Raw genomic sequence first — 26,131 nt, 5'->3', positions numbered from 1 at the left:
CAATATACTTAAATAACTGAGGCCTCCTTACTCAGGTATTACAAGCTCAGGTCACCTTTACCTTCACTCCCACCAGGCTGAGGGAAGAAAACTAATCCAGAGAGTACAGGCAATGTCTATCACCCTTTAAAAGTCAAGAGATCAAAGCTTTCTTACTAAGCAGCAGTAAATCATTATGAAGTCAACTTAATTTCCAAGTGACACTAAGGAGCTAAGGCTCCTATCAGGTAATGAAAGTATCTCTACTGTAATTTGCTATTACACTACCTGCACTTTGTCCTATCCCTCACATACCAATATTCCTTATGACTCAAAATTTACCTGTCACGAGGCAAAGATGCGAAAAGGTATCGAGAAACTTGTACAGCTATGTATAAGGGGATGGATTCCAGACAGCAAATTGGACACAGCTGCTCTTTAGGAATAGCACTGTCAGGAACAAGTTCTTCGTAGCACAGTAACACACTACTTTTCTATAAAATTTAGCCTGATCAGAACAGAATCTCTTCTGGAAAACCTAAACTACAGATTCTGCCAACCCTCTGTTCCCTGTTTTTCCTTCTTAAAGCAGGGAAAGCACAAATAATCTCTGCACAGGAAACTGTTAAACTCATCCCTTAATTAGTCAAGATAAAATAAAGCAAGAAAACCTTCACTGTTGCTACCCACACAGAATAAGGAAGATACTGAGAAAATGTGTCATTTTAACTGCTCCTGAACTATTTTCCAGACAAGTATGTAACTATGAATAAGTTGCTGTGGTGCCCAGAACATCAGCACCCTTCCAGAGGATATTCTTAGAACTGCCCTTGGTAATACACACAATAAACCAGACAATGTAAATCATCACTTCAGCAGGATATAAAACGCCTCTCTTTTTATAAAGGTACTCATTGTATAAACTGTTCTTTGAACAATAAGCCAAACATCTGCATTAACGAACAGAAGCCTGCTAAACAATGCCCCTCCTCAGCCATGACAGGAGCCATCTGTTCATCCAGCTAACCCCAGGCAAGTGTGGCAAGCACCATCACAACTTGCTCACGTTATGCATCCTTGTAATCCATGTTTCAGTCCATATTATTTGTGTTTCCAAACTGCAACGACACTGGTAGCATTAATCATACCATCAGAAATATTAACACACCCCCCTATTTTAAAGGCTCCAAACAGGTAAGAAAATTACCTCCGGCCTTCAATTAAAAAACACAAGTGGACCATCACCTTTTATGCACAGGGATGCCAGCTTGTAGTTTCTGTAGTTATTCTTGTCCTGTTGGATGCACTTCCTCTTTTCTTCCTATTCTATACATTTTTAATATACTTAGCCTAGCTGTTCTTTCAACCAAATGCTACTTTTTAAGGGGGCACTTCATGGAGTTTACTGGATTCTACTCAAAACTCCCACTAAATTTTCACGGGTTAACCCTTGCATCCAGAAATACTCAAGTAGGTCCTGTTATGCCAAAATTCAGCGCCCTACTGAAGTGAACACCTTTTCATGCATCTTGCCCACGCAGCTCTACCAGCTCCCTGCTCTCACTACTGCCGAGGGAAGCAGCTCATCACTTGCTGCTGCTGGATTCGCCCGTGCACTGGCCAGACGCTGGTACCCAGCACAGACACGAAAACCAGCCGTCTCGGCGGACACGCGTTTTATTGTGCTGAAACCCGGCGTGGGCAGGGCCGAGAGGCAAGGGAGAGGGACCCGAGCCCTCCCAGCCCACGGCTGCGCGGCTGCCGCCCGTAAAGAGAAGCGGGGACTGCTCCGTACCTGACCCAGTTGTCGCGGAACTTGCTCTGCTGGGGCTGGTTCAAGTAAATGGTGCGGGCTGGTGCCTCGTCCAGATCCGCCGCGGACGTGGCTCCGGACATCTCATCATCCGCCTTCTTATAGCCCGAGGTGGAACAGACAGGTCCTGCGGGGAGAGCGCGGAGGGGAGGCGGTCAGCGAGGGGCCGCACCCAGCGGAGCCGGGCCGCCAGCTCCGGGGCCGCGCCGCGGGGAAGGGCCGCGGGTGGGCGGCGGCCGCGAGCGCGCCCTGCCCGGTGTTTACCACGGCGGCGGCTGTAAATAACGCGTGTCCGGGGAGGGGGCGGCGGGGCGGCCGCAGCCAGCTGGCGGCGGGGACAGCGCGGGGCCCGCGCCCCCCGCCCCGCGGGGATGGGCCGGGCCCCGCCCCGGGAGCGCCGCCCCCGCTCCCGCCGTGCCAGCGCCGCTCCCGCCGGGAACCGCCGGGCGGCCCCGCCGTGTCCCCCGCCTCAGCCTGCTGGGCTCCGTGCGAGGGAGGCAGCCAGCATCCTGCGCACGGCCGCGGGGCTCCGGGGCCGCTCGGCTCCTTGGCAGCGTATCCCGAGCCCAACGCCGCGCTCCGGGAGCGGCGCAGCATCTCCGCCACAGCTCTCCCAGACCCCCACGGCGGGACCGAGCTGCCTTCCTCCGCCCGGACACCGTACGGGGGCTACGGCCGGGCATCTGGGGAGTCTGTCCCCAAAGCCAAGGTTCAGACTAAACTGATAAAAAAAATACTGTCTTGCTTTACACGTGCAACTTCAAAGCTTTGACTTTAAGCGGCAGAAGCATGAAGTAATTTTCATTTCCCACTGGGTCTGGAGTGAATTGAGTTCCATAAGCATCGTTTACTTTTACATTAAAAGAATGCAAAAACGTAAGGGAAAGGAGCTAGCTATTCTCTCTGTCAAAGCCTCAAAACATTACTGAAGTTGTGGAGACAGATTTATTGCTTTCCCCTTCCCTCCTGAGCCATGGAGATACTTTAATTTAGTTGAGCTGTAAACATATTAGATAAGAATTTATCATTTATTAAATAAGCCATGGACTTACAAGCTAACACAGGTAGCTCTAGACAAGCATATGACAACTTGTTTAATAAAAATCTAGTAAAGGTGTTATGTTAGCGTTATTTGAGAACTTCATTCAAAGGTTAACAGAAGCAATGAACTGTCCTGTGAAGCTGTAAAGCAGTAAACCTACTGTAAAGCCAAATCTATTTCTAATTTCTGTATGAAGCTAAGATGACACTGCAACAAGCTGATCTGATCAGATAGCGCCTAAGAAGAACTCCTGCAATGAATGGAAGAGGCCCCTGAAATTACATCCTCCTTAACTAAAGTTGGAGGGAAAATTTTCAGACCTATACAACCTTAGCACATCGAACACCTAGGTATTTGTACTGTGGGCAGACTTGTCCTGTTTAACAGCACACACTGTTAAGCTAACATCCCACTCACCCCAGACCTTCCCAAGCCTTGGCTCTGTATTGCCAGGGCTAACAGGCTCGGTATTCTCCAGGCGTCAGCCACTGGAGGGCAACGTTCCCATTCCTCGTACACCACGGCCACGCACACAGCCTCTGCGGGCCCCATAAAGCGATGTCATTAACAGGCTGATGTGCCTTCAACAGCACCGCCTCTTGCCCAAGGCAAGTGTTGCACACTGTGAAGTCATTCTTTGGTGACATTAGGCTGACTTGCAAGTTAGAGGCTAAATAATTGATTTTCTTTCATTCCAGTTGATACCAATTCAGACAGCAAAAATATGCCAGCTTGATCATTTCTGCTTTTTGCAGAGAGACAAATTCAGAAAGTGAAATATGAAGACTGTAGACTATGCAAGGCTATGCCATTATGATACTATATTAAGTTACTCAGCCTGAAGAACCTTGCCATGACACAGAAGACCACTCAGCCTTGCTGAATGGATATTTTCCTCTTCAGAAACACAGAACTAAATGCACTACTGGATATTTGTTGTCCTTTCCCATTGATTTCATGTTGTGTAACTGCAAAGGAGATCAAACAACAATACTCTCTTAAGAGCATTAAGTGCAAGGAAGCAGCTTTCATCAGTTTTCCTAATCAAGTGCCAGAACAGCAGTGCAATTATTCTAGAACAAACATGCGGTCAAAGTTGTTGGTTTTTTACAGAGACCTTATTTATTTGGGTTTTTTTTTTCATAACATTCTCTGATGTTTGAAATCTTCCTGCTGACTAGTTCTCCTTGCAGCAAAGTATTATGAAGCTGTCCCACAACTTTAAGGATTAACTGAGTCAATACAGCTGATGAAGTTCAGAGGTATTCAGGTTTAATTAACGTACTATCCTTTTGGCTGCTCCCTTCAAGATGGGTGCCTCAGGGACAACTGGTCTCATTCTTTAGATCACTGAAATATTTCCAAGGCAGACTTACAAGGGTGTAGAAACAGCTGTAATAAGGTTTTGGGTTTTGAAAGTGGCTCAAGGCAGCTGTTTCAACTCTTAGTGGAATAATGCTCATTTTGGAAGATTATCCCATAATCCTGCCCATCAGGAATGCCTTCCACCTCCCTCCCCTGTTACGAAACAGATCACAACCAAAAGCCTGCAGAGAGTGGCCTTTACTACTGGCTGTAGATCCTCTCCTTTCCCTACATGTCCAAAAATGCTAAGGAGACCTGAGCTTCTGAGGGCCTCCAGGTGGGCAGCAGGAGGCTGCCCACCCCCTTCAGAAGTTTCCCCCTCAAGGACACCTGACCACATGCAGACCATCACTTCAGCCATGCAAAAGTAACTGCACCTCTGTTTCTTGTTTCAGAAAGGCTGTGGATAAACACAGCGGACTTGACCACCTCCAGCAGTTGTGGAACTTGAAACTGAAGGCTCAGGAGCTCTTACTCACAGTAGCATTTGCTTCCCTGTATCCTGAGGAATGAGACTCATTGACTTCACTTAAGGGCATGCCAACTTGTCACTCTCTCCCACAAGACTTGGACCTTTCTTGTTATTCACCCTAGGATTTGCAACACTGCTATACAATTTATTTTGCATCAAACTACTCATGCTTCAATTAGCAGTATTAATAACAGACCACTATCTCATATCCTCTTCATTTAAACAGCCACATCAGATTTAGCTTCACCAGATTTTGAATGTCCTAATCATATTGATCTTAAGTCTGCATTACAGAACTGTTTAGGTTGAAAAAGACCTTTAAGATCCTCGAGTCCAACCATGAACCCAGCACTGCCCAGTCCAGCACTAAACCACCTTCCAAAGCAGCACCTGCTTCTTAAGCATCTTCAAGGATGACAACTCAACTACTTAGATCCTTGTGGAATTTAAACGTTGTCTAATACACACCTTGCTTCAGTTCTGAGACACTTTCTGCAAGAGTTTAATATTGCTTCCCACTTTACAAGTTCAATGAGTCAGACTTGAGTTATAAACTCCCTTATAAAAAGCCCATTCATTTCTTCAAGGCTCTTACTTCACACTATTTAACGAGGTTTCTTCTAAAAATAGATGGGATGAAAGCTTGACAAAAATAAAGAGATTTTACAGCTTTCTCTCATCATTAAGAGAAACCAGACTTGATGCCCTGACAAATTCATATGGCATTTATTATCACTTGAAAAGCAATGAATTATGGTTTAATACTCTTACATCACTGGGCCTGCAAAGATGACATTTTTCCGCATGTATCTGACTCCTTAATGTCTGTTCAGTAACAGTCATAGCTTCTGCATGATTGAGTAAATAAAGTGTTGTGAATTCTGTAGTGTTTTGAAAGATGAGTCACTTGGGATGCTTGTCAACTGTCAGAAGTCACAAGAGAACTCATGCCAAAATTTTATCACTTTTCACTTAAGTAGATCAGCCAGCTAGTTACTACCTCTAGCTTGGTAAAGTGCTTGCTTGCTCTAACATGTGTTCCATTTTTAAGAACAAATTATTTTAGATCAAATAAGCTCCTCACTGAAATATCAGAACCACAAGCTATGAGAAACAGCTGGTTTGTACAGGAGAAGTTCACCAAAGGCTTCATGTCATTTAGAATTACAGCAATGTTAAGAGTATTTACAGCAAGAATCATACTTCTGATTCTGCACACTGTTTGCAGGACTAAGATCTAGTACAAGAAAGAGCTAAAGTACACTGAGGTAAAGAAACTACCCCTGTTTGAGAGCAGAGTTGGACTACAATCTCCAGGGGTCCTCTCACATCAAGTACTCTGTGATTCTAAGCTCAGACACTCACAAGTCAAAGTTTAAGTAGCTATACAAAGTTCCCTGTATGCTTCCAACTGTACTAAGTGACAGTTTTGAATTGAGACGTATGAAAGACAGCTTTCCTCAGAGTGAAAGACAGCCTCCAAAGTTTCTCATTTACAAAAAACATGGCATTTTTTTATTGGTTAAGCCTCAAAGAAAGCTATCAAAGCAAACACCTGAAAAGCCAAGAGCTGTATTTGGAGAGGTGGCAGACATGTTTAGACTTTCCCTTGCACTGAAAAGCAAATTAGGCTCTCACCAAACCACCTGGATTCAGAAACATGCTCACTTTCTTGGGATAAGATTTTTTCACAGCATTACCATCACAAACTGAGTACCAAAGATGACACCAAATGAGGAGTTCTGCACTTCAGAATTGTCAACAAGTTTATACACAAACAATTACTCTGAAGCGTGACTAAATGAATTTATTTTACCTGAAATATGTTATTTCTTACACTGTTTCCCTGGCTGCTTTCACTGTTCAACAGAAATGTAGCTGAAAGTTAATCTAGAAGCACATAAGATAGGAGTTCAAAGAGGCAGAGCACAGCATGCTGCCAACAGGAGATGCAGGGCATGAACTTCAGCTACCAGGTCCTCCAAGACAGCTTTGTTTCACAGGACTGGGACATCTTGTCCTTGAGTTACAACCAGTTCATGTGAAAAAAAACTCCTGATGAACAGTGTTATGGTTTTAACTTTTAAGAATTTATAAAATTGCCACAGTGTTCAACAGCATAACGTTATAGGTAAACATTCTGACATACTCATGTCCAAACAAAGGAAGAACTGGCAGACTTCATAGTGGAGCTTTTATTTTCTAGCTCTTCTATTACCAAAAGTTATTTTAAATATGCTTCCTTCACTGTAGATCCATGTCCTGCAAATTAAGAAGTCTTTAGATCATCTGCATGCAAGAATTCATAATAGCAGCAGCCTTGAAGTTAATACACAGTTGCAAAACACCTCTCAGTTCTCTCAAGAACCATGCAAGAACTGTCCTCCTTAAGTTACTAGAAATGATGTGGCTCTTTCATTTGCTTAAGGAGAAGCAATATGATATAGGATTCCTGCCCAAAGGACACTTACCCTAAATCTTAGGAGTAAAGCAAGTTGCATCAAGAAATGCAGCTATTATTTCCTTTAAAAAGTTATATTTAATAGATAGGGTTTTAGTTATGTTTTACTGCAAACTGCTTCAGTTCTGTAAACAGCACCATGGATGTTACTAATATTTATCTTTCAAGAACTTAAAGCTTTCTGTGGGTACAGTTAACATGTGTACCAAATTAACTTTGATGGTGAAAACATGAACAAATCCTGTCAATTCTAAGGCAGTTATAAAGCTTTCTTCATCTTTCCGAAGTGAGCGCTTTGCAGTTTGAGCCCAACCAAAACTTCCCTTTACTAAAAACAATCTTGTATACATGACAGTAACAAGTGTAGGATTTCCATGGGAATGCTCCTTTTTGCTACTCAACTTTTGCAAAGTACTGTACATTTTCAACCAGGACTTCACTGGCACTGAGCTTCTGAGCCAGTAGTATCTAATCAGCTTATAGGGTTAAGAGTGCTTCTATCTAGAATAACAAGGAGGCCATGACAAATTCTAGTGACAGAAGATGGTTGTTAGCTTCAACATACACAAAACATGAGAACCCAAGCACAGCAACCTTCAGGCTATCATCAGGGAGCACCTCTCAGGGTGGAGCATGAGCTCTCTCCATCTCCATCATTCCAGCCATTAGGAGTCCTGCAACAGGTCTTGTACACTAATGGGCTCAAGTACTTGTCATCATGTAACACCAGAAGTGGACAACAAATCAGTGCAGTTATTTACTGAAATGCTACTGCAGATATCCAAGTGACAACTCAGTCAGTTCAAACCCCTCCCTCCACTTAACCAGCTTGTGCAGCAAGGCACAAACAGCACTATGTGCAGTGCCAGGGAAGGTACTGTTTTTCTTACAGACTAAAGACAATATGAAACAGGAAAGCTGGAAAAGCTGATTTTTAACTGGTAAGTAGATCCTCCAAGTGCCTTTATTGCTGGTTTGGATTTTCAAGGGTTCTTAGGGTTTGGAGGTTCTTTTTTTTTGCTTTTTAAGTTTTGTTTTGGGTTTGGTTTTGTTTTTTGGGGTTTTTTAATAGTTGCATACAGAAAACCTGAATGGATAATAAGTGAGAAAAAAAGATTAGAGTTCTTCAAACAAGATTTTATTCTTTAAAGTTACTCTGAATTCTTATCTGTCAACAGCTAAATGGATAGTGAAAAAATCTTGTGTTCAGCTCAAGCTTGATACAACTATGAAACGATCCTACTGTGAGTCAAACTTAGGACAGTGGGAGTTAAAGCTCTTGGATAGCTCCCCTGTTCAAGTCAGAACACAGAAAGACATCCATGTCTTCATAGCAGATGTTTTAGAGATGCACAGCCAGCCAGAAGAGCTATTTTATGCACAAGAGTGAATCAGTTTTGAAGATAGGAATTTTTTTCTGTGCAAGATATAGACCAATAAACAAATGGATGGAGACAGTAGCTCCAAAAGGATATTAAAAGCAATTGAAGCTTCAAAAGCACCAGCGAAGACCAAAGGAACATTATTCCCTGGATTCCAAGATGCAAGGAGGAAGTTGTCATCAATCAAGCTAACAGATATTGCACAGGAAAGTAAACAGATACAGGTCTGTAACTTCCCCCCTCCTCTTTACAGCTATGCAATGGGTTTTTTATCAAAATTAAAAAGACTAAAAAGGTTATTATTGGACAGGAAAGTTAGCCATGGATTAGCCATGGGATAATGATCATGGATTTCTAGCATCTCACAGTGAACTTCAAGGATCGCTGCAAAGAATGCTGCTGTGCCATGGGAGCTCAGCTAACCAAATAGATAAGCTTGAATACATACTGGTCAATCCAAGGAGGACCAATCTGCCTGTGGGATGCAGCTACAGAACTGCTGTGCTCTAATGAATGCACAGATACAGTATAGGTGGGTCAGTAGCTCACACATGACTGTCTTAACAGATACACAGCATCAGTAACTCTCACTTCACTAAACTACACACATTTATGGAAGACTTCTTGTAGCTTCAGCTGATGCAAAAGCAACCACTGAGGTTAAAGAACTCCATTTGCTTGGCCCTGTTCATGTTAAGCATGAACAGGAATAGTATGTTCCTTGTGAAGTTTAGTCACTTTTCTTGTGTTTATCCCAGATTTAAGCTAAATTTGGCAATACTAAAAAAATATATTTTTGAATAATCTTAAATTACTAACTAGGAGGCTCTTAGTTCTAAGAAATTCAAGGCACAAAACACTGCTGCTTTTGAAGAGCAGCCTCCAATTGTAAATGGAATTGCATGCCACAGAGACAGCTGGAGCCTGGATTTTTTTTTTTTGCTTATGCTCAAATTCATTTGAATGAAGTAGCTAAATGTTATCACAAACAATCAAAACTAATTCCTAGCAGAACATTAGAGATTTCGGAGAACTAAACAGCAGCAACCAGAATTATGCTACCTCAGGAGTTCAGCAGAAACTGTATATGCAAAGAGGATTCAGATGCACTCACACATAAGTACTGCATATTTCTAGAGACAGAACAGAACTCTTACTGAGGGAGGGATAAGAAGCAGATCCACACAATAAAATTCACCTCTCTCTGTATGAATAACAGACATTATTCAAAGAAAAAAAAATCAATTGGCAGAATACTTAGGTATGGGAAAGCAAAGGTGCCTAGGGTTACTTATAGTCTAAATTAAAGTCTCCTTGGTGCATTTATTTTTGCTTCTTGAAGTGACCAAAAAAAAAAAAGTATAATGTTTCTATTCCCTCCAACAATTCTCATATGAAGCCTTGGTGAGACCACAAGAAGAATATTGGCCTAAAATAGCCCTTCTCCATCTCCCAAGTAATTTTGTACCTTCTCACTTAATGTCAAAACCAAGTAGTTTCTGCTGACAATGCTGAACTAATAACACTGCACATGATCTATTCTTATTCTGCCTCAAGCTTCATAGCCACAACTGTCAGCTAAACTCCAAGGATGAAGATGCATCACTAGTCAGTAGAGAAGTTAATTCTTTTTTTTCCCATCCCAGCATCCAGACTAATATTACAAAAATATTAGGGGGATTAGTAATTGACACCAGTTCAACAAAGTGGTTTGTTGTTAGTTTAAGAGTTCCCATATTGCATTGAACAAAAATGGCGTTTCTAGAAGCCTCACTCTTATCCAAACTCACTTGTGTATTTACTAGCAGTTTGTCACTAGAACTTGGACTTCAAGAAGGGGTTTTTGGTATATACAACACGTGTCTGATTTATAAGAAGCAATGGCATATCTGATGCCTGAAAAAAAATAAATTTCAGGCAGCATATAAATTAGATCTAATAGCCTGACAAAGTTGAACACTCAGCTACAGCAGAGTTTAAACTGTTCAACACCAGAATTTTAAACAGGCAAACACTGCAGTTCCAGTAAGCTCAAGGAGCCTCCCAAGCTGTCACTAAAATCCCTCAAGTTCAAATCCAAACACTTCCCGTGAAATAGGTTTTTTTCAAAGCTGTTCAGACAATTTGCACTTCTCAGACTCAGATTCAACTCAAAATTGAGTTCCATATGTTCCAGGTTTCCAGCAACTTCACAGATACTATAAAGGCATGAAGGCATCCAAAAAAAAGTAATCATTTTTTCCAACCTAAATGATGCACATGAGCAAGTCCCACAACAAACACCAGTTAAGGCAGCTTTGAAAGAGGTAACAGAGGCATTGGTTCAATAAGAACTCAATATATCAGACACTAGTGTTCTCTTTGGGGTTACCTGGTTTTGACACTGTGGAACAAGGCTTCTGCTATTGGTAAAGCCACATTTCACCACTTCACTGCTCTTTTCACAAATTACTGTTATTTTTAACTCCTGGATAGCATGGCCTACCAGCTGCCAGTCGAGTTCAAAACATGTGCACATATTAGAAAACAATGAACAAGTCCTCAGCACTTGAGACAGTGTGGACGGCACTGGATTTAGATTTATGCTTACATTTAGCATAACTTAAAAATTTTGACATATAAGGCAACAGTGCAAATGCAGGTTCATTGGGCAAACACATGAAAACACACTGTGTTCATTCTGTGGGAACTTCCAGCCTCTGAGATAAAAACTTCTAAATTATGTTTCTTTTGAATTTTCTGCTAAATAAAAAAAAAATCTTTCAATACAAAGGAAAAAAAAAAACACAAACCATTGCATTGGACAATGCACAACAGTAGTTCTACTTCCATCTTACTTACAGGAACTGCAAATAATGAGACTGGATCAGAGATGTTACTGTTGAAACAGTTTCTAGAAAATGAACATGAGATGGCAGAAGCTACAGCTACATTGCATTCTTATGCTTCAAACAAGAATAAGAATCCCTCCTGTGAATAATCCCACTGCTCAAGGAGGATCCTGTAGTTCTAGCACTTTTGTGAGATACACCTTGGATAACCATGACTAGTAATCCCATTTGTGGGCCATGCACATAACTATCAAGTACAGCATATCTGTTGTGTGATTAGTGGAATATTTTAAAAACAGACATCAGAAATCTGCTTAGCACAACTGACAGCCAAAGCTAATCCTGAGAAGAAAGCAGCTACAGCCTTCTTGCCTCACACCTTTGGGCTTGTTTCCCTGTATTAATATTGGCTGAAGCTAAAAATATCTGGCGCATCATAATTCTGTTAGCATTCTGACACCCAAGTGCTTTTTCCTTTCTGTTCTACAACACTGCATCTGTTCTATAACAATTTATTAACAGCTTTAAGCATATCAGCTGCAAGCACAGCTGATCTTGATTTCTAAGAGAACAATTTAAACAAGAAAAATAAATAGGTTTCCATTATACGCTCATGATTTAAAGCTGTTTTCTTCTACTAAAAGCCCAGAGGCCTATAACACTGGCTTCTAGCCAACAGTAGATTAGAAAGATTTACTGCACACATAGTGACCTCTTGCTCTAAAGCACTCCCAAAGCTGTTGTTCTTAATTCTGCCCACCCCCAGTTCACTGTGAAGCACAACAAAAGCAGCTGCCCATTCTACAGTTACCTAGAGAGAAGCATCTCTTCCAGCGGCGGCACAGAGACATGATGTTCATTCCTTCTGCATGGAGATGAAAACAGCAGTAGTCCTTCAAAGATCTCTACAGCATTAGCAGGTCTCAAAGCTGATTAAAGTGATCCCCATGGTAATCTGTGAAATATATGTTTGCACTTTCAAACTGCTCCATACTGGATTCACAGAAGGCAAGTGTGCACTAGGTGCCTGTGTATACCCATGCACAAAGAGAGACAGCTGTACCTTTCATTGAAACATTCTAATAATTTCAACCAAAAAAAGAGGAAGATTCAACATCATCCTGGATTTCAGCACTTGAAACAATGACCTGTCAGTTCCTGGACTCTGACCCCTCCTCCCCACTCTACCAGGTTTCAAAGCACAATTTCTCAAGTCAAATACAAGTAGAAGTATGTTCTGTTCCTATCAGAGATGCTATCTGTGATGTTACAAGTCATGAGACTCATTCACCTCTGCAGGTATAAAGGGTTATTTTTAATTTACTTTTCTTTGCTTCAGAACAAGGTTAATAGCAAAGTATTTTGGCTGTCAAATGAAAAGCTTAGAAATTATTTCAGCTATCAATTCAGGCAATAAAAATCCCTCTCCCTTAAGAAAAGAAAGAGTAGTTTTCAACTTCTTTTCACCCATAGTAAACCCATTATCATGTGCATCTCTTTAAAGTCATATCTACTTATGTTGGATACATCTTGGATAACCATGACCATTAGGCCTATTTGTGGGTCATGAACATAACTATGAAGCACTAAAAACAGCTGTCCAGGGTCCTTCCTCCCTGGCAGTCTGTCACCCTTCTTCCCATCAGCCCCCTCCAAACTATTTGCTTGCTTTCTGGATAGGAAACAGAAAACACCAGCAGCTTATTTAAAGCCTCAGAAGACAGCCATAGGAGGAAGCAAGGACTTGGATTTTTGTACTGTACCAGGAGTGACCATCCCAGCAAAGCACTGGATCTGTAGAAGATTTCCCAGGGGCCATGAGGCCCACTGGAGTAGTGCATATTGGGGGTTTTTTTGGGTTGGGTTTTTTTTTGTGGGTTTTTTTTTTTAATCAAGGGAGTACAGTTATGCTAGAAGGACAGCTGTGTGCTCCAAGAAAGCCAGCCCACATTAGCCAGGGGAGATGGGAAGAACCACTACTGGCTGTTAACTGCCAACAGCAGCACCTTGGCCAGTTCAGCCTTTCTAAAGCTCCCAGCTCACAATGCTGGTGACACCATCAGCTGTGGGGTTCAGTTCTGTTTATGCCTGTGCACAGCCAGGCTCCAGATATGAGGGATGTATCAAGCCCATCTCTTTCCACCAACAGGAAGCTGCATGCACCACCTGACAATTGGCACAACAAAGACTGGCAAGAGATACTCAAATATTTATGAGCAACATAATGACAGGAAACCATGGAAGACACTGCTAGCTACAAGTAAGTGCTTTTCCCTCAGGAGAGGAAGGTAACTCTAAAATTTTAGGTGCTCTTATCCAGCTTTCATTAGGGAAGCATGTTGCATAATGCATGAGGGAAACATCAGAGAACAATGTTTGAGAACATTATCTATTCCCTACACAGATGCATCCATGAGCAGATAATGTTGTATCTGTTTGTCCTCTGCATAAGTTGTGCTTTCATTTCCTGACTAAAAATACAGCAGCTCACCAGCTGACTACACTGGCCTAGCCTAGATGAGGTCATTCATATGTCCCATTGTAGGGAACTGCTATCTTGAACCCAAACTTCTTATCTCACCTTTTCCAGGCTGGTGAGCCTCTGATAGACTGCAGAGGCTCCTTCAACACATCTGGAGAAGAGTATAGCAATAGCACTAGAACAGCCAGGCCCAAAATCAGCCAGGAAGGGCTCCCACTGACACCCCACAGCCTCATCCCAGCCATCATAGCCACGCTGAACCTACCTTATTTCAAAGTTTCCTAGATTTCCTTACATCCTTCAATGGCTTGTGTAGATCCCTCTGAGCTTCTCTCAGAGCAACTAGAACATACACAGGCCATAGACAAGATACTCAAGAGCCATCAGAATGCACTTTAAGCCAGTACTGTTGGCATATTTACATCAAGTGTGCTGCCTTGCATCAGTACTGCTTTTTATTATTGGAAATCCCTTCCATGCATAATGCTGAGTATCACTGACTCAGTGCTGGCAGCTCCAGGCATTGACAAAAATGAGTCAGACATCAAAACATTACAAAAGCTTTTTTTAGACATCATAATGTTCAGAGCTTTGGAGTTTAAGGCTTGGTTTTGGTCCTTCAAAAAGAAGTATTTCCTCATCCCTGACCCTTTAGATTAAACACATCACATGTTCAGGATTGCCTGCAATTACATCTTGATTGTTCTGCAATGCAGGCCCCTCTCCCCACACACTGCTTGAAAGCGAGCTAGAAGCTTGACATAATGCTGATCAGAAGTATCACCAAAGCTGGAAGTACTTGCATTTTGCTTCAATGCTGAAGACAAAGTTCATCTCTGATGTAATAGATATGTTTGCATAAAGTTTAAGGAAAACTTCCCAAATACAAGTAATTCTGGGTCCAACACTTATTCTAGTAAAACAGACTTGAACTTAAGTTTCTTTTTGTGTGCACTTCTCTAACAGGTTTTTGCTTGTTTAGTATACCTAGCGTGCATATGAAAGGACTAGATTAAAAAAGAAACAAACAAGCAGAACAGAAAGTTGGATAATTCCTTAATGCATTCCTCCCTCAGGGAAACTGCTCACACTTCAGCAAACTTATTAACAACCATAGAGAATGACTAAATATCAGATCAGTTTATTATATATACACTCATATCTGCCCCTAAAGTCACCTTGGGATTGTCATCTTGTTTATCCTGACAATCAGAACTACATGCTAGGGGATAAGCCAGAATTGCCCAGCTAAAATGATTCACTAAGGAATGATTCACCAGCACACAGCAAACATTTAAATAGTTACCAACATAAGCACATGAAAATTAAATCCCTAACCACCTAATTCACAACATTTGCCCAGTCTCAACACATCCACACCACCATCCCCACCACAGGTTTCCTGTTTTGTAGCCAAGGCACTGGGCACAGCTGGCTAAGGTAGGAGTTAGACCTGTGCAGCACAGGTTAACTTATTCATGCAACAGGAACTGGGGTCTTCCCACTTGTTTCGAGCATTCCCGTCTTCAAGACCCAAGTGCATCACAGACAGGTACCAAGACCTACCATTTGTAACACTGAGCTATTCTTCATCCCACAGATACCATTATGCATTTGATTCCTGAACAAGCCTTCAGATTTCGCTATGAGCACTGAACATTTTGGGTTCCCAGAAACATAGCCTCAAAAATGTATGTAACTTTTAACCCTTTCCTGGCCTTTGTACCTCACAAATCCAACCATGTCCCTCCTTTAGTATCAGTCCATACCCTCGTGGAATACACTAATTTTTGAAAATCCCTCTTCTACCATTAGATTACACACCAGAACACATTTTTGAAGGGTCATCCCTAGTCAGGCAGAACACAAGCTTCTTTCTCATTCTCTGTCTCCTACATTTTGATCACGAAGGTAGCCTACACCCCTCCAAGAGCCTGCATCAGCTCCTTTTTGGCCCACACCTGCTGCAGCAGGGATCACTGTCCCCAACAGTACTGCTGCCCCTACTTCTGCTTTCAGACTTCAACTCACTCAGCTGTGCTGGCAGCTAACTGCATCAAAACATGAAGCACAGTAGGCACTGCTGCCATCCTCTGCTGTCACTGCAGTTACTCTATATTTCAAATGTAACCTCACAGAAGAGCACAGAACTGTAAATGATCAATGATCAAATTTTTGAACAGTGTTAAACAACAGTTTCCAAGGCTTTGAAGCTGTCCTTATTATAAAATAATTTGAAATCAATACAGAATTTCCATCAGTCTTCCATAAATTCTAGATTTTCAAATCTAGATCTACTTCCCTCCTAACGTTCCAAGTCTCTAAAGGAGAAATTTGTTAAAGAAATGCAAAGCAATACATCAGTCCAACGGCAAATACGTATATAGCCAGTTAACACTCTTTTTATGGATTTGCTTGTTTGGGGGTCTTTTTGTGTGGTTTTTTTTGGTTGTTGTTGCTGGTTTTTATACTATTTCTTATTTGGTTGGGTTTTTTGTTTGTTTGGAGTTTTTTTTGGGTTTTCTGTTTTGTTTTCTAAAAAAAACTTGAAGGCAATTTTATCTTACTTGCTCGATTTAAGTTTTTTGTGAAGGCTACTACAGGACATTCTCTCCATGCTGAAACATGTCCAAGGGCATTGAATATTAGGAACATGCCTAAACGTGCCAGCCCAGCAGTGAAATAGTGGCGGTCACAACACTTATGAGCAAAACTGAGGCTGTTTGTTGGAGACCCCAGAATGGAAGCTCATCTAAACAATACTCCACCTTAGCAGTTAGTCCTGTCCCTTCCCCAGTATGCACACTGCTCAGGTATGAAGTGGATAAATGATTTTGAGTGGTTTGCTGGGCAAGTTCTTCAGTTTAAAGATGAAGTTTAGGTCTTAATCTCTCAAGTTCTGACAGGTCACTACATACATACATACATAGCAAGAGCACAGATCAGAGCTGAACAGAATTTTTTATGTTAATTTTATGCAAGCCTCTTTCAGAGCATATTGTCCAATCACCAAAAATTCCCTTTAGCAGTCTACTTTCAATATAATACAGTTTACCTACAATTAAGTTGAAGTTTCTTTCTTAGCAGCTAATCAAGCTAGCAAAGTTAAGGCCTAGAAGCTGAACATATCCTAGAGATGATGGCTTCAAAAACGCATCTGAAGACACAGGATGAGCCTCAAGATGTCAACTTCATAAAAAAAGTTTTCTACTCCTCCTTTATGGTTAGATCTTTATTGGTGAAATGCAAATACTTCTGGAGGCCAGAAATATATTTTTGACAGTTCAACATCACATTAACTCTTGGGAGTCCTAGCAAAAGGAGCTTTCCTTCTGCAGAGAGCGAGTGATCTGTGCGCCTCAAAGAGTATTCTGTAAATAAATTTAAACTTCTTAACAGTATTAGAGTTCAGACTTCATGCCTCTCCTCTGCCTACAGCCTCAAATACATGATCATAACATGCTGATCTCCTGTAGCACCTTCATTCCACACAAACTGACTATCAGAGTGTGTATCTAGCACTGGAAGCCAGCAAAGCGCCCACAGCCACAAGTAGAGCTCAGAATGCTGCAAGCTGTTAAAAACCAAGTTTCACCCAATTAATAACGTGCAATAAAGCAAATATCTCTTCATTCTGTGTACTTCAGTGTAGAAAGAGAGTCAATACATTGGCCATGTTCCTGGCAAGCCAATGAGAAGGATTACAAGAAAGAAACCAAATACCACAGCTGGCTTAAGTGCATTTGTTCCTGCTCTGGTGACTTCATCAATACTGGCCACAAACCACACTAATTAGCAATTACTCAAGTCTTGTAGCTAATGATTTCTCATGCCTGGAATGTACTTCTCTGCTGTTATATTTAGACAAATTGTATTTGTTATGTAACAATTTGGATTCTCAGCATCTTACAACTGAAATATGACATTTTGTTTAAATATTTCATTAGAAAGCCCATATTCCAATAATTTCAAAATAGATTTGGTATCACCAAAATTCATGGGATTTTTTGGGGGATGAACTGACAAGTTTTCCATTCATTACACTTCACCATGCCACCCACTATTAGCTTAACTTCTATTGCATTCTAAAAGGTTAAAAATCTTTAGCATGCTGACTCAAAACAGATCAGATTGGTAGGGGTAGCATCTAACTACAAGATTTAATCCTTTCTGCCTGAGGCTGCTGGTTAGAGAACAGAGTGGCTGAAACATTGGAAAAACAGCTCTTTTACCATCAGTTTGTCAGTGGATTCAAGTAATTTAAGATAATGACACTGTAGTATCAAAACCCACTAGTTCAAGCTCAGTTTTCCCAGTCAGGAAGCAAACTTTTCAAATGCAGGTAAATAAGCAGGGTAATAACTGCTACTGCCACTTGCATTTGAGAGTATTTTCCAGTCAAAAGTTCAGGTATAACCAATTAATATTCCCTTATCCTTTGCTGGATGTTGGTCAAGTTCAGAAACCTGATTTTTGCCCTCCTCCAGGATTTATCACTTGAAGATTTTCATAAAGCACCTGTTCAAAGAGTCCTGAAGTAACACTTGCATTGAGCACCAGTTTCATGCTTTCATTTCATTCAAACATTGACAGATGTGCATAGAACTGCCTACAAGGTCAGAAAGACCATTCTTCCCACAGGCATTTGCTAATAATGAAAGAGTAGCTGTAGGTTCTCTTTTAAATGTAATTCCCTAGCTTGTACAATCAAAGATTCATGTTCCCTACCATAGTCTGGAAAGGGAATTAATTCTCAGAGCAGCTCAGATCTATGGAGACCTCAAATAACTTAGTATTCAAGAATGTAACCTCAAATGATTTAGTAAGAGTACTTTCAGTTTTAAATTTATTTTTACCATATAATCTCCAAGCTGGTGATTGGATGCTTTAAATCAGGAAATAGTAAGGACTTGTATGCAAATTCATGGAGTGCAAACAAGAAAAATCAGTTTCCAGTCTCTTACTCATAATATGCTATTATGTTGTTTGAGTAAGATTAAAGTCTGTTAATCCTGATGAGATTAGTGATGAGTCAGCCAATTCATGTTTATGGAATTTTAATGGAGAACAGTATAACAATTTTGATTTCATGATGGCACACCAAAGCCTATACTGCCATAAGATCTAGAGAGGACACAGCTTTCCACACATATATGCTGTTTTTTAAAATATATATTAAAATCAATAAATATGAGATTCATCGCAGTTCAGTAACCTGCAAAAGGAAGCCTTTCTATATTCCCCTTCTCTGAAAAAAATTACATCAAATATTTCCTTTTCAAAAGGTGAAGAGAAGAAAGGAAATTCCAATTGTCTTTTCCAAAGCCAAAAGGGAGCCTAAAAAATCAGTTAGGTTATGCTACCTTTGATTTGCAAGGCATCCTTTGACTAACACTGAAGGTACTGGGTCCCATCTGCCACCAGTCTTTGCCCTACAGCAGCTAGGAAGTTTCAAAACTTATATAAATTTATAAAATAAAAAATACTGCAGCTTGGAGAAGTTTTCTACTCTGTATAACTTAGTTCTCCAAGTTGTTGACATTTCTCATTAGAAATCCAGCAAGATACTAAAACATTAATACATTTTAAGAATTTGACTTCAAGCCTCAATCTCAAGACTCATGGCAAAGAAGCACACCAAGTCCCACAACAGAGAGAGTATGGTGGCCTGAAGCCCCCACAACTTGCTGAAAGAAAAGCATCTTGAAGTCTGATTTTGCACTACTATTCACAGATAAACAAAAGCACACCACAAAATTAAGCACACTCTGAACATAAGAATGATGTACACCTTTCACCAACAGAGCTACTTGCCTACCACTCTCTCCATAATTATGCCTTCTTGGAGGCTTCTTATGGTTCAGCTCTAAACATTGTCCCATCTATACATACTCAAGTGCAGCTAGTCTCTTTTTTAAAAAAATGCATTTTTTAAGACACCTGGCATACAAAGAAAGAGAGAACAAGCATTCCAAAAAACTACCTTTCTTTCTAGATTACCTTAATACTACCTAGAGCAAGTGCATTTCACATGTACGAAGTGCTTTTGTTTCCAGAAACAATTATTTATCAAGCAACCACAGTCAAAAATCAAAGCACAAACCATCAATGTTATCTTTACAGAAAATACAAGAAGATAACAATCACTCATGTTCCTGTTCTAATGGCTAGAAAAACTCAGAGGCAAACAATAACAGATATCACAGGATGAGTCTCTGGTCTCAAAGTACTCCAGAGCACTTTTCTAGTACTGAAATGTAGGAGATGCCAGACCACCTCTATTCCCACTGTAAACATGCCCACACCGGCAGTGTTGCCAGCATAGTGGATGACAAAACAGAGGAGCCACTCCAAAGCCACTTTTGTACTTGGACTGCCAGACCACCACTGCCATGTATAGTAGGAACACAGCACTGTCAGCTGAAGGCATTTCTGGCTTGAAAGACATTCGGGACTAACACAAGTCCGTTCTCAAAAAAAACAAAAAAACCTTCATCCCTACTGGATCATTCTGGATCACCTCTTCACAGAATGCACAGAAACCCAGCCTTTCAATAAATAGGAACAATGTCCATTATACATCTATTATCTAAAGATAATTCTGAAAAATCACAGCGAGCTATTTTCTGTTTTGTGAACTAATATCCTGCCACCTAGCCTGTCCTCTACTAACTTGGGCCACCAAACCAAACTAAAACAGCATATCTATTAATAGACAGTCCTTGCAATCCGGTTAACAGTGCTTTTGTCTCACTCTCATCAAGGCAGTTGCTTCCACATTAAGTAGGCCTTCTACTTTAGAAAGCCAAAATATTGATGTCAATAAAGAAGATGAAGTACTTGCAAACAGTGTAATACTATCAATAAAGAGAACAGGTATTTTTCTTTCATTCTTTTACTCTTAATATCCTCTCAAGTAAACACCAACAAAAGTCAAATATTCACTATGTAAGATAACTCTAGTTTGCTCTAAGTAGCCTGAAGCTACTACAGCTTTTTGCATTTATTTGCACTTACATTAAGCCAGCATTAAATTGCTATAGAGTTCATTTACCTTTTCTTTTCTGTCTAGGGGCAAGAATGCTAAATATCTGTAATGGGAAAAATAAAAACATTTAACAATCTCTTCTTGGAGCAACAAAATGAAGCAAAGAAATGCATTCTTCATCCCCTGTGGCCGTATGGTACAAAAATGCCTTTTAAAATGAAAGGCCACACATTCACTAATCCAAAAGCAAACTGCCTCACTTACCAATTCTTGCCTAACAAAGCCCTAAAGACTAACTTCTGGTGGCTGGCCAAAGTCTAACAGACATTAAAGATTCAGAGGTAACACACTGAATCTCTGAGCTTGTAACTTAGACCGAGCACTGTCTTTCCCCTACAGGTTCTCAAGGTTTAATGCAGCCCCAACACTCCTCTCATAAAGATGTTCTGGTGATTATTGGATCCATAGGAACTCCCTCATCACATACCAAAATCTTCTATTTTAAAATAAATTGTAAAAAAAAGCCACCACCAACAACAAAGACCTCAAAGGAACCCACAGCAGCCAAGCAGGCTATAGGGTAGAGATAGCTCTGTTCTGGCAACTGCAGATAAGCAGTCTGATCAAGACCTGGGGGAAACTGGCTTCAGCTACCACAGGGAGATCTAGAACAGCTCCACCAAAATCCAGATTTGCATCAGACGAAAATCCTGTACTGTGCATCTTCTGCCATCATTCAACTTCAGTTTATGCATTCTAACTAGACTTTCCTGTAACCTGTAAACCCCATGAATTATTTACACAGCAGCTCTGCTCCACACAGCCAGGACATTAGTAGGTACCCTCAGTGCTGACCAAGAGGCAGCATGCAATATGCACCACTAGCAATGCTAATAGTGCAGTATTCACTGTTCAGACTTGGTTAATGAACTAGGCTACAGATAATGAACTGAATTTATCAGAGGCAGCTTAGACAAGCCATTTGCTTGCTAGGCAGCACCTTGCAACAACTATGACATGTATGGACAGTGCTGCTCCAACCTTAATGGAGTATGTGATCAGTAGATCTGCTAAACTTCCTTCAGCCAATAGCAATCAGATTACAAAGACAATCCCACTGCTTTATTAAAATGTAAGAGCGCTGGAAAAACAATTTATTCAGGAAGTCAGGTTTGTTCTCGTGTCTGCACACATGTACAGATATTGTGGAAGAGCTCAGCAGAAGGAAAACACACATGAGGAAACCCCCGTTTCTTCAAAGCATCTTCTCTATTATGCAGACAAAAGGATGGATATTTTTCCTTGATCAGATATGGGTTGATAACAGTTTTGGGGCATATTTTAACATTTAAGAACAAAACGCAGCAGACTGCAGTTCTACTACCAACCCAACCAATGCTGGCCCCTCTACACTTTGTGGCAGATCCTACTGCAAAAGCCCAACAAATCCAGCACTATGTCTTCATCTCACCACCGACAGCTTCTTTCACTGGGAAGGACTCAACCAGCATCAAGGCAGCCATGTCTCAGGGAGCACTATTTCCCTACTAGAGCTGCTGACAGCTCAGACTGCCTGAATGCTGATCTGAGGTAAAGCATGGTGAGAGAGTAGCCCTGCAAAGTGGAGCCAGCTTTGAAACAGTGGGGCTCCCTCAGCAACCTTGAGGAAAAGTCCCAACTCACTCTTAATAAATTCCCCAAAAGTCTCATCTTTTAAATCCAGATTTGTCCAAAACAGCAACATCCCCAAACCCAGAAGTCAATACTCTAGAGGATTTTAGCAGAATACTAGTTTTCAGGAAGATATTTAAATACATGGCCATATGGGCACACCCTGAGCACACCTATATGCCATACAAGACAGCTGAAACTGCCTTTACAAGAAGACATTAGATTACAAAGTAGGAAACTAGGGTTTAAACAAACTCTCTTAAACCTCTGGGTCTCAGATCCATATATCCCTTTTATTACATGGGAGGAACAAAGACTGATCCAGAAGCAATTTTTATCATCTAGGACCAACTAATGGATACAGTCAGGCATAAAGTTCACTCCCAGCATTTCTTCAAACCCCTTCTCTCTGCTTTATAGCAACGAGACACATAGTGCAAAAGGGAAGGATCACTTGAAGGAGGAAGTGACTAGGTTACTGCAGAAACAAGGCCTAATCTTACCTCAGCCTGACTCCCTTATTGAAGGTCCTGCTACTAAGCACAGGCATACACATCCAAGCATTCACCTTAGACACTCAGAATTGGCATGGAGCAGATCCCATCTGCATTGCTAAGGGCTTGCACAAGCCACCAAAAATCAGCCTACCTAGGAGGGTACTCCAGCTTTATACTAAAAGTTCTAAGGATTGAGTGTTAAACTAAGAGCAGCACATTATTAACTACATCCTTACTATTCTGCTATTTTTGCCATTCTCCAGATGTGTTTAACACAGAACAAAGCAGATATGAAAAAGATAATGCAGGGAAACTCAATTATAGTCCATTCTCTTCATTGAGGCAACTTTTTTTAAAATAAAAATCATATCAAGTTGTTAATGAAGTACTTAGAAAATACAACTGCAAGGTACTATTACAGAACCTCTCATGTACCAAGCCATGCAGGCTCATATGGGTTATGTGGCTTATTGTATTCATTAAAGGTTCACTACAACTGTTAGTGGGACTGTTAATGGAAGCATTCAAGAGAGGAAATTGGCAACCAATTCATTCTCTCTAATTGCAAAATACTTTCAGATGTCTCAGGCAGCAACCAAATGCCCTGCAGAAAACAGCATGTAACTTCATAGTGTAACAACTAATACAATTAGTCTATTGTGTCCTTATTTATCTTTTAGTAATTTGTTCTAATTTAATATCTACTAGCTACATTGAAGTCTGACATGATGCAGAAACAAAATTAATACTGTCTTGTTAAACAGAAAGAAAATTTTAGCCCTCCCTCTTCAGAACAAGGACTGTTCAGCAATCCCACATGATGAAGGGAACAGCTCATAACCATGTAAAAACTGCACTGAATCCCAGAAATATGAGGATAACCCACACAAACTCATCACACAGCTTCCATGAGAGCAACAAGAAATGCCATCCTCAGTGCAGAGTGGACATCATGCAGTTTCCTGTTACCAGCAGAAAGTCACTATAAACCTGAGGGTAACTATTTCCAGAGCTCTCGGAGTAACAGGTACATGGCAGAGGGACTCTGCTGTCCTCTAACACCATCTCAGCACAGGGCATCAGAGAGGCAGCACATTCCTCAGAGTCATTTTCTGGCTCTAACAGACATCTTCCATTTAAGGCACCTTCAAACAGGAGTAAATATGCTGGTGTGAGAATTAGCAGCCTTCCCAGAGGACTGCTCCCTGTCAGCTTCCAAAGGACTTGGAATACCAGACAAACTACCACCTGTCCAAGAGAAGTGCTGCAGCAAAGGGGGTGGAAGAATGGATACCTACATTTCAGGTTTCTTACATTTTGACTGAGAAGGGTAGCTACTGTACTCCCAGCCTTCAGCACCAAATGAAGAACCTAGTGCAGAACCTCTTACATTGATTACAACTGATCTGTATCACCAAGGACTACCAAAGCCAGGACACAGCTAATTATGTTTAGGGCAGCTTAACAAAGACATATCTGCACTAAGCTCCAAACAGACTTGTGAACTTAATGAACATCTTCCATGTAGGACAAGTTTATTTTCAGTGTAATGGATGTATAAACAGACTTACAAAACAAGAAAATTCAACAGCAGTTCTATGTTTAACCAAGGACAGGGAAAACAACTGCCATCACACGCCTCTGCCTGTCCCTGTCAGGAAGAGAGCACTACTGACAGATAAGAGAGGCTTACAGGTTTGCAGTATCAGCCAGTCTTATCTCTGCTCTGCAGCCTTAGCCAAAACACCAGACCAAGGATGAGAATAAAGCTGATTGAACTAAAACCTCATGTGGTTTACTCCTTTTTCCTTTGAAGCACATTATATGAAAAATATAATTACCAGTTATTTTAATGCTGCAGCCGCCTGCTACTATTATGCCAAAGTCCTATACTATAAGCATAGCTGGAGATGTTTTCCCCAAGAAAGTATTTTTATTTTAAAAATCCCAGCCTTCTTATGCGGGTTGTTCTTCCTGGAACAGTTATGTTGTCTGCAGCATCTGTACTGGATGAGTTTTAAAAATATTCTCTCCTCTCATCCACCACCCCCAAAGAGAGATAATAGCCTCAGTGGCGTGATCTCTAGAAGATATATTATGATGCTTTGACAGATTGTTCTGGTAATACTATAGATCAGACCCTGAACTGCTGCAGACTAGTGACAGTGAATTTGATTTAGGCAGAGTTATGCTGACTTGACCTGCTGAGCCTGCAACCTTACAGGTCTCCTGCTAGAGTCCACACAAAGCTTGTCATTGCCAAAACATTAAATGTTTGCTATCTATTGGATCAGGATTCAGCTTGACCTATTGCATCATTTCTGAGACTTTAAGTACATTTGTACTGTATCCATCTGTCACTTTTGAGACATTCCAATACCTGTCTGCAATCGGCAGAGTTTTATTGCAATTGCTTCTAGAATGAGCAAAGACAAGAATCACAGACCTCTTCAATATTTAATTATCTAGTATTGCATAGGCTGCTGCAAATTTAGAGGAAATTATGTTTATGACTCATGTGCTGGTACTGGAGGAGTTTGTCATTAAAAAGTAGCCCTAGGGAGAAGAAGGGGAAAAAAAAGCCTAAACCAACCAACCACAGCTGAAAGCTGAATATCACCAGCTGGCGGACTCAATTTCCAGTGACAGTGCATCCACTGAGGCACAGCAAGCACTGGTGTTTCCATCCTAGGAAAGGCTTATCAGCTAGACTTCAGATGATGAACCCAAGAGGTGCTACACTCAGAATTTCAGCTATAGCCATTCCTGGATTTTATACCCATTGTTTAAGACTTTTCGTGAAAGACAAGACACCTTCTGAAAGAGAAATAGTCATTCTCACTCCTAATGTAAGTTTCATACCCACTCCCTTTTTTTAAAAAAAAGATGAAAGCAAATACTTAGTTCTCTGAAATAACCACTGGGGACAAATTTCATATAGCAGTTTTTTCTGAAAGACTGCAAGGCCTATTTCTCTTCACTCTACAGACTATTACAGAAAGTATTTCGTTACGTATGAGCAGAAGTCCCAAACTAATAAGCATTAATTCGTCATTCCACGTTTAGAGGTCATTAGAAATATTACTGAAACACCATTTCCACACAGCTGTTCTATTTTGCTGTGAATTGCAGAAGTACTCAGTTGAGA

General features: G+C 40.9%; 1 protein-coding gene and 1 long non-coding RNA gene across 6 annotated transcripts in view; one reads left to right on the top strand and one right to left on the bottom strand.

Moving 5' to 3' along the window:
* The window catches only part of ATP8A2 (ATPase phospholipid transporting 8A2), a 311,854-nt gene that overhangs the window by 275,839 nt on the left and 9,884 nt on the right, over positions 1 to 26,131 (bottom strand). For 2 of the 5 annotated variants that reach the window (XM_064409174.1, XM_064409177.1), the window contains exon 2: positions 1,775 to 1,919. In XM_064409174.1, the coding sequence (XP_064265244.1) occupies positions 1,775 to 1,919 (145 nt within the window). Of the gene's footprint in view, positions 1 to 1,774; positions 1,920 to 2,056; positions 2,178 to 12,156; positions 12,301 to 13,926; positions 13,979 to 26,131 lie in introns of those variants that run through there. The other 3 variants (XM_064409176.1, XM_064409175.1, XM_064409179.1) reach the window with 3 other exon arrangements.
* LOC135294217 (uncharacterized) lies at positions 13,337 to 17,214 on the top strand. Its single transcript, XR_010356370.1, has 3 exons — positions 13,337 to 13,605; positions 15,428 to 15,518; positions 16,912 to 17,214. It is a non-coding gene; the product is annotated as an uncharacterized LOC135294217 (long non-coding RNA).

The sequence above is a fragment of the Passer domesticus genome, chromosome 2 (assembly GCF_036417665.1).
Source record: "Passer domesticus isolate bPasDom1 chromosome 2, bPasDom1.hap1, whole genome shotgun sequence".
Taxonomy (NCBI): domain Eukaryota; kingdom Metazoa; phylum Chordata; class Aves; order Passeriformes; family Passeridae; genus Passer; species Passer domesticus.
The sequence above is the reverse complement of the archived record's forward strand: the minus strand, read 5'-3'. Positions and strand labels throughout refer to the sequence as shown.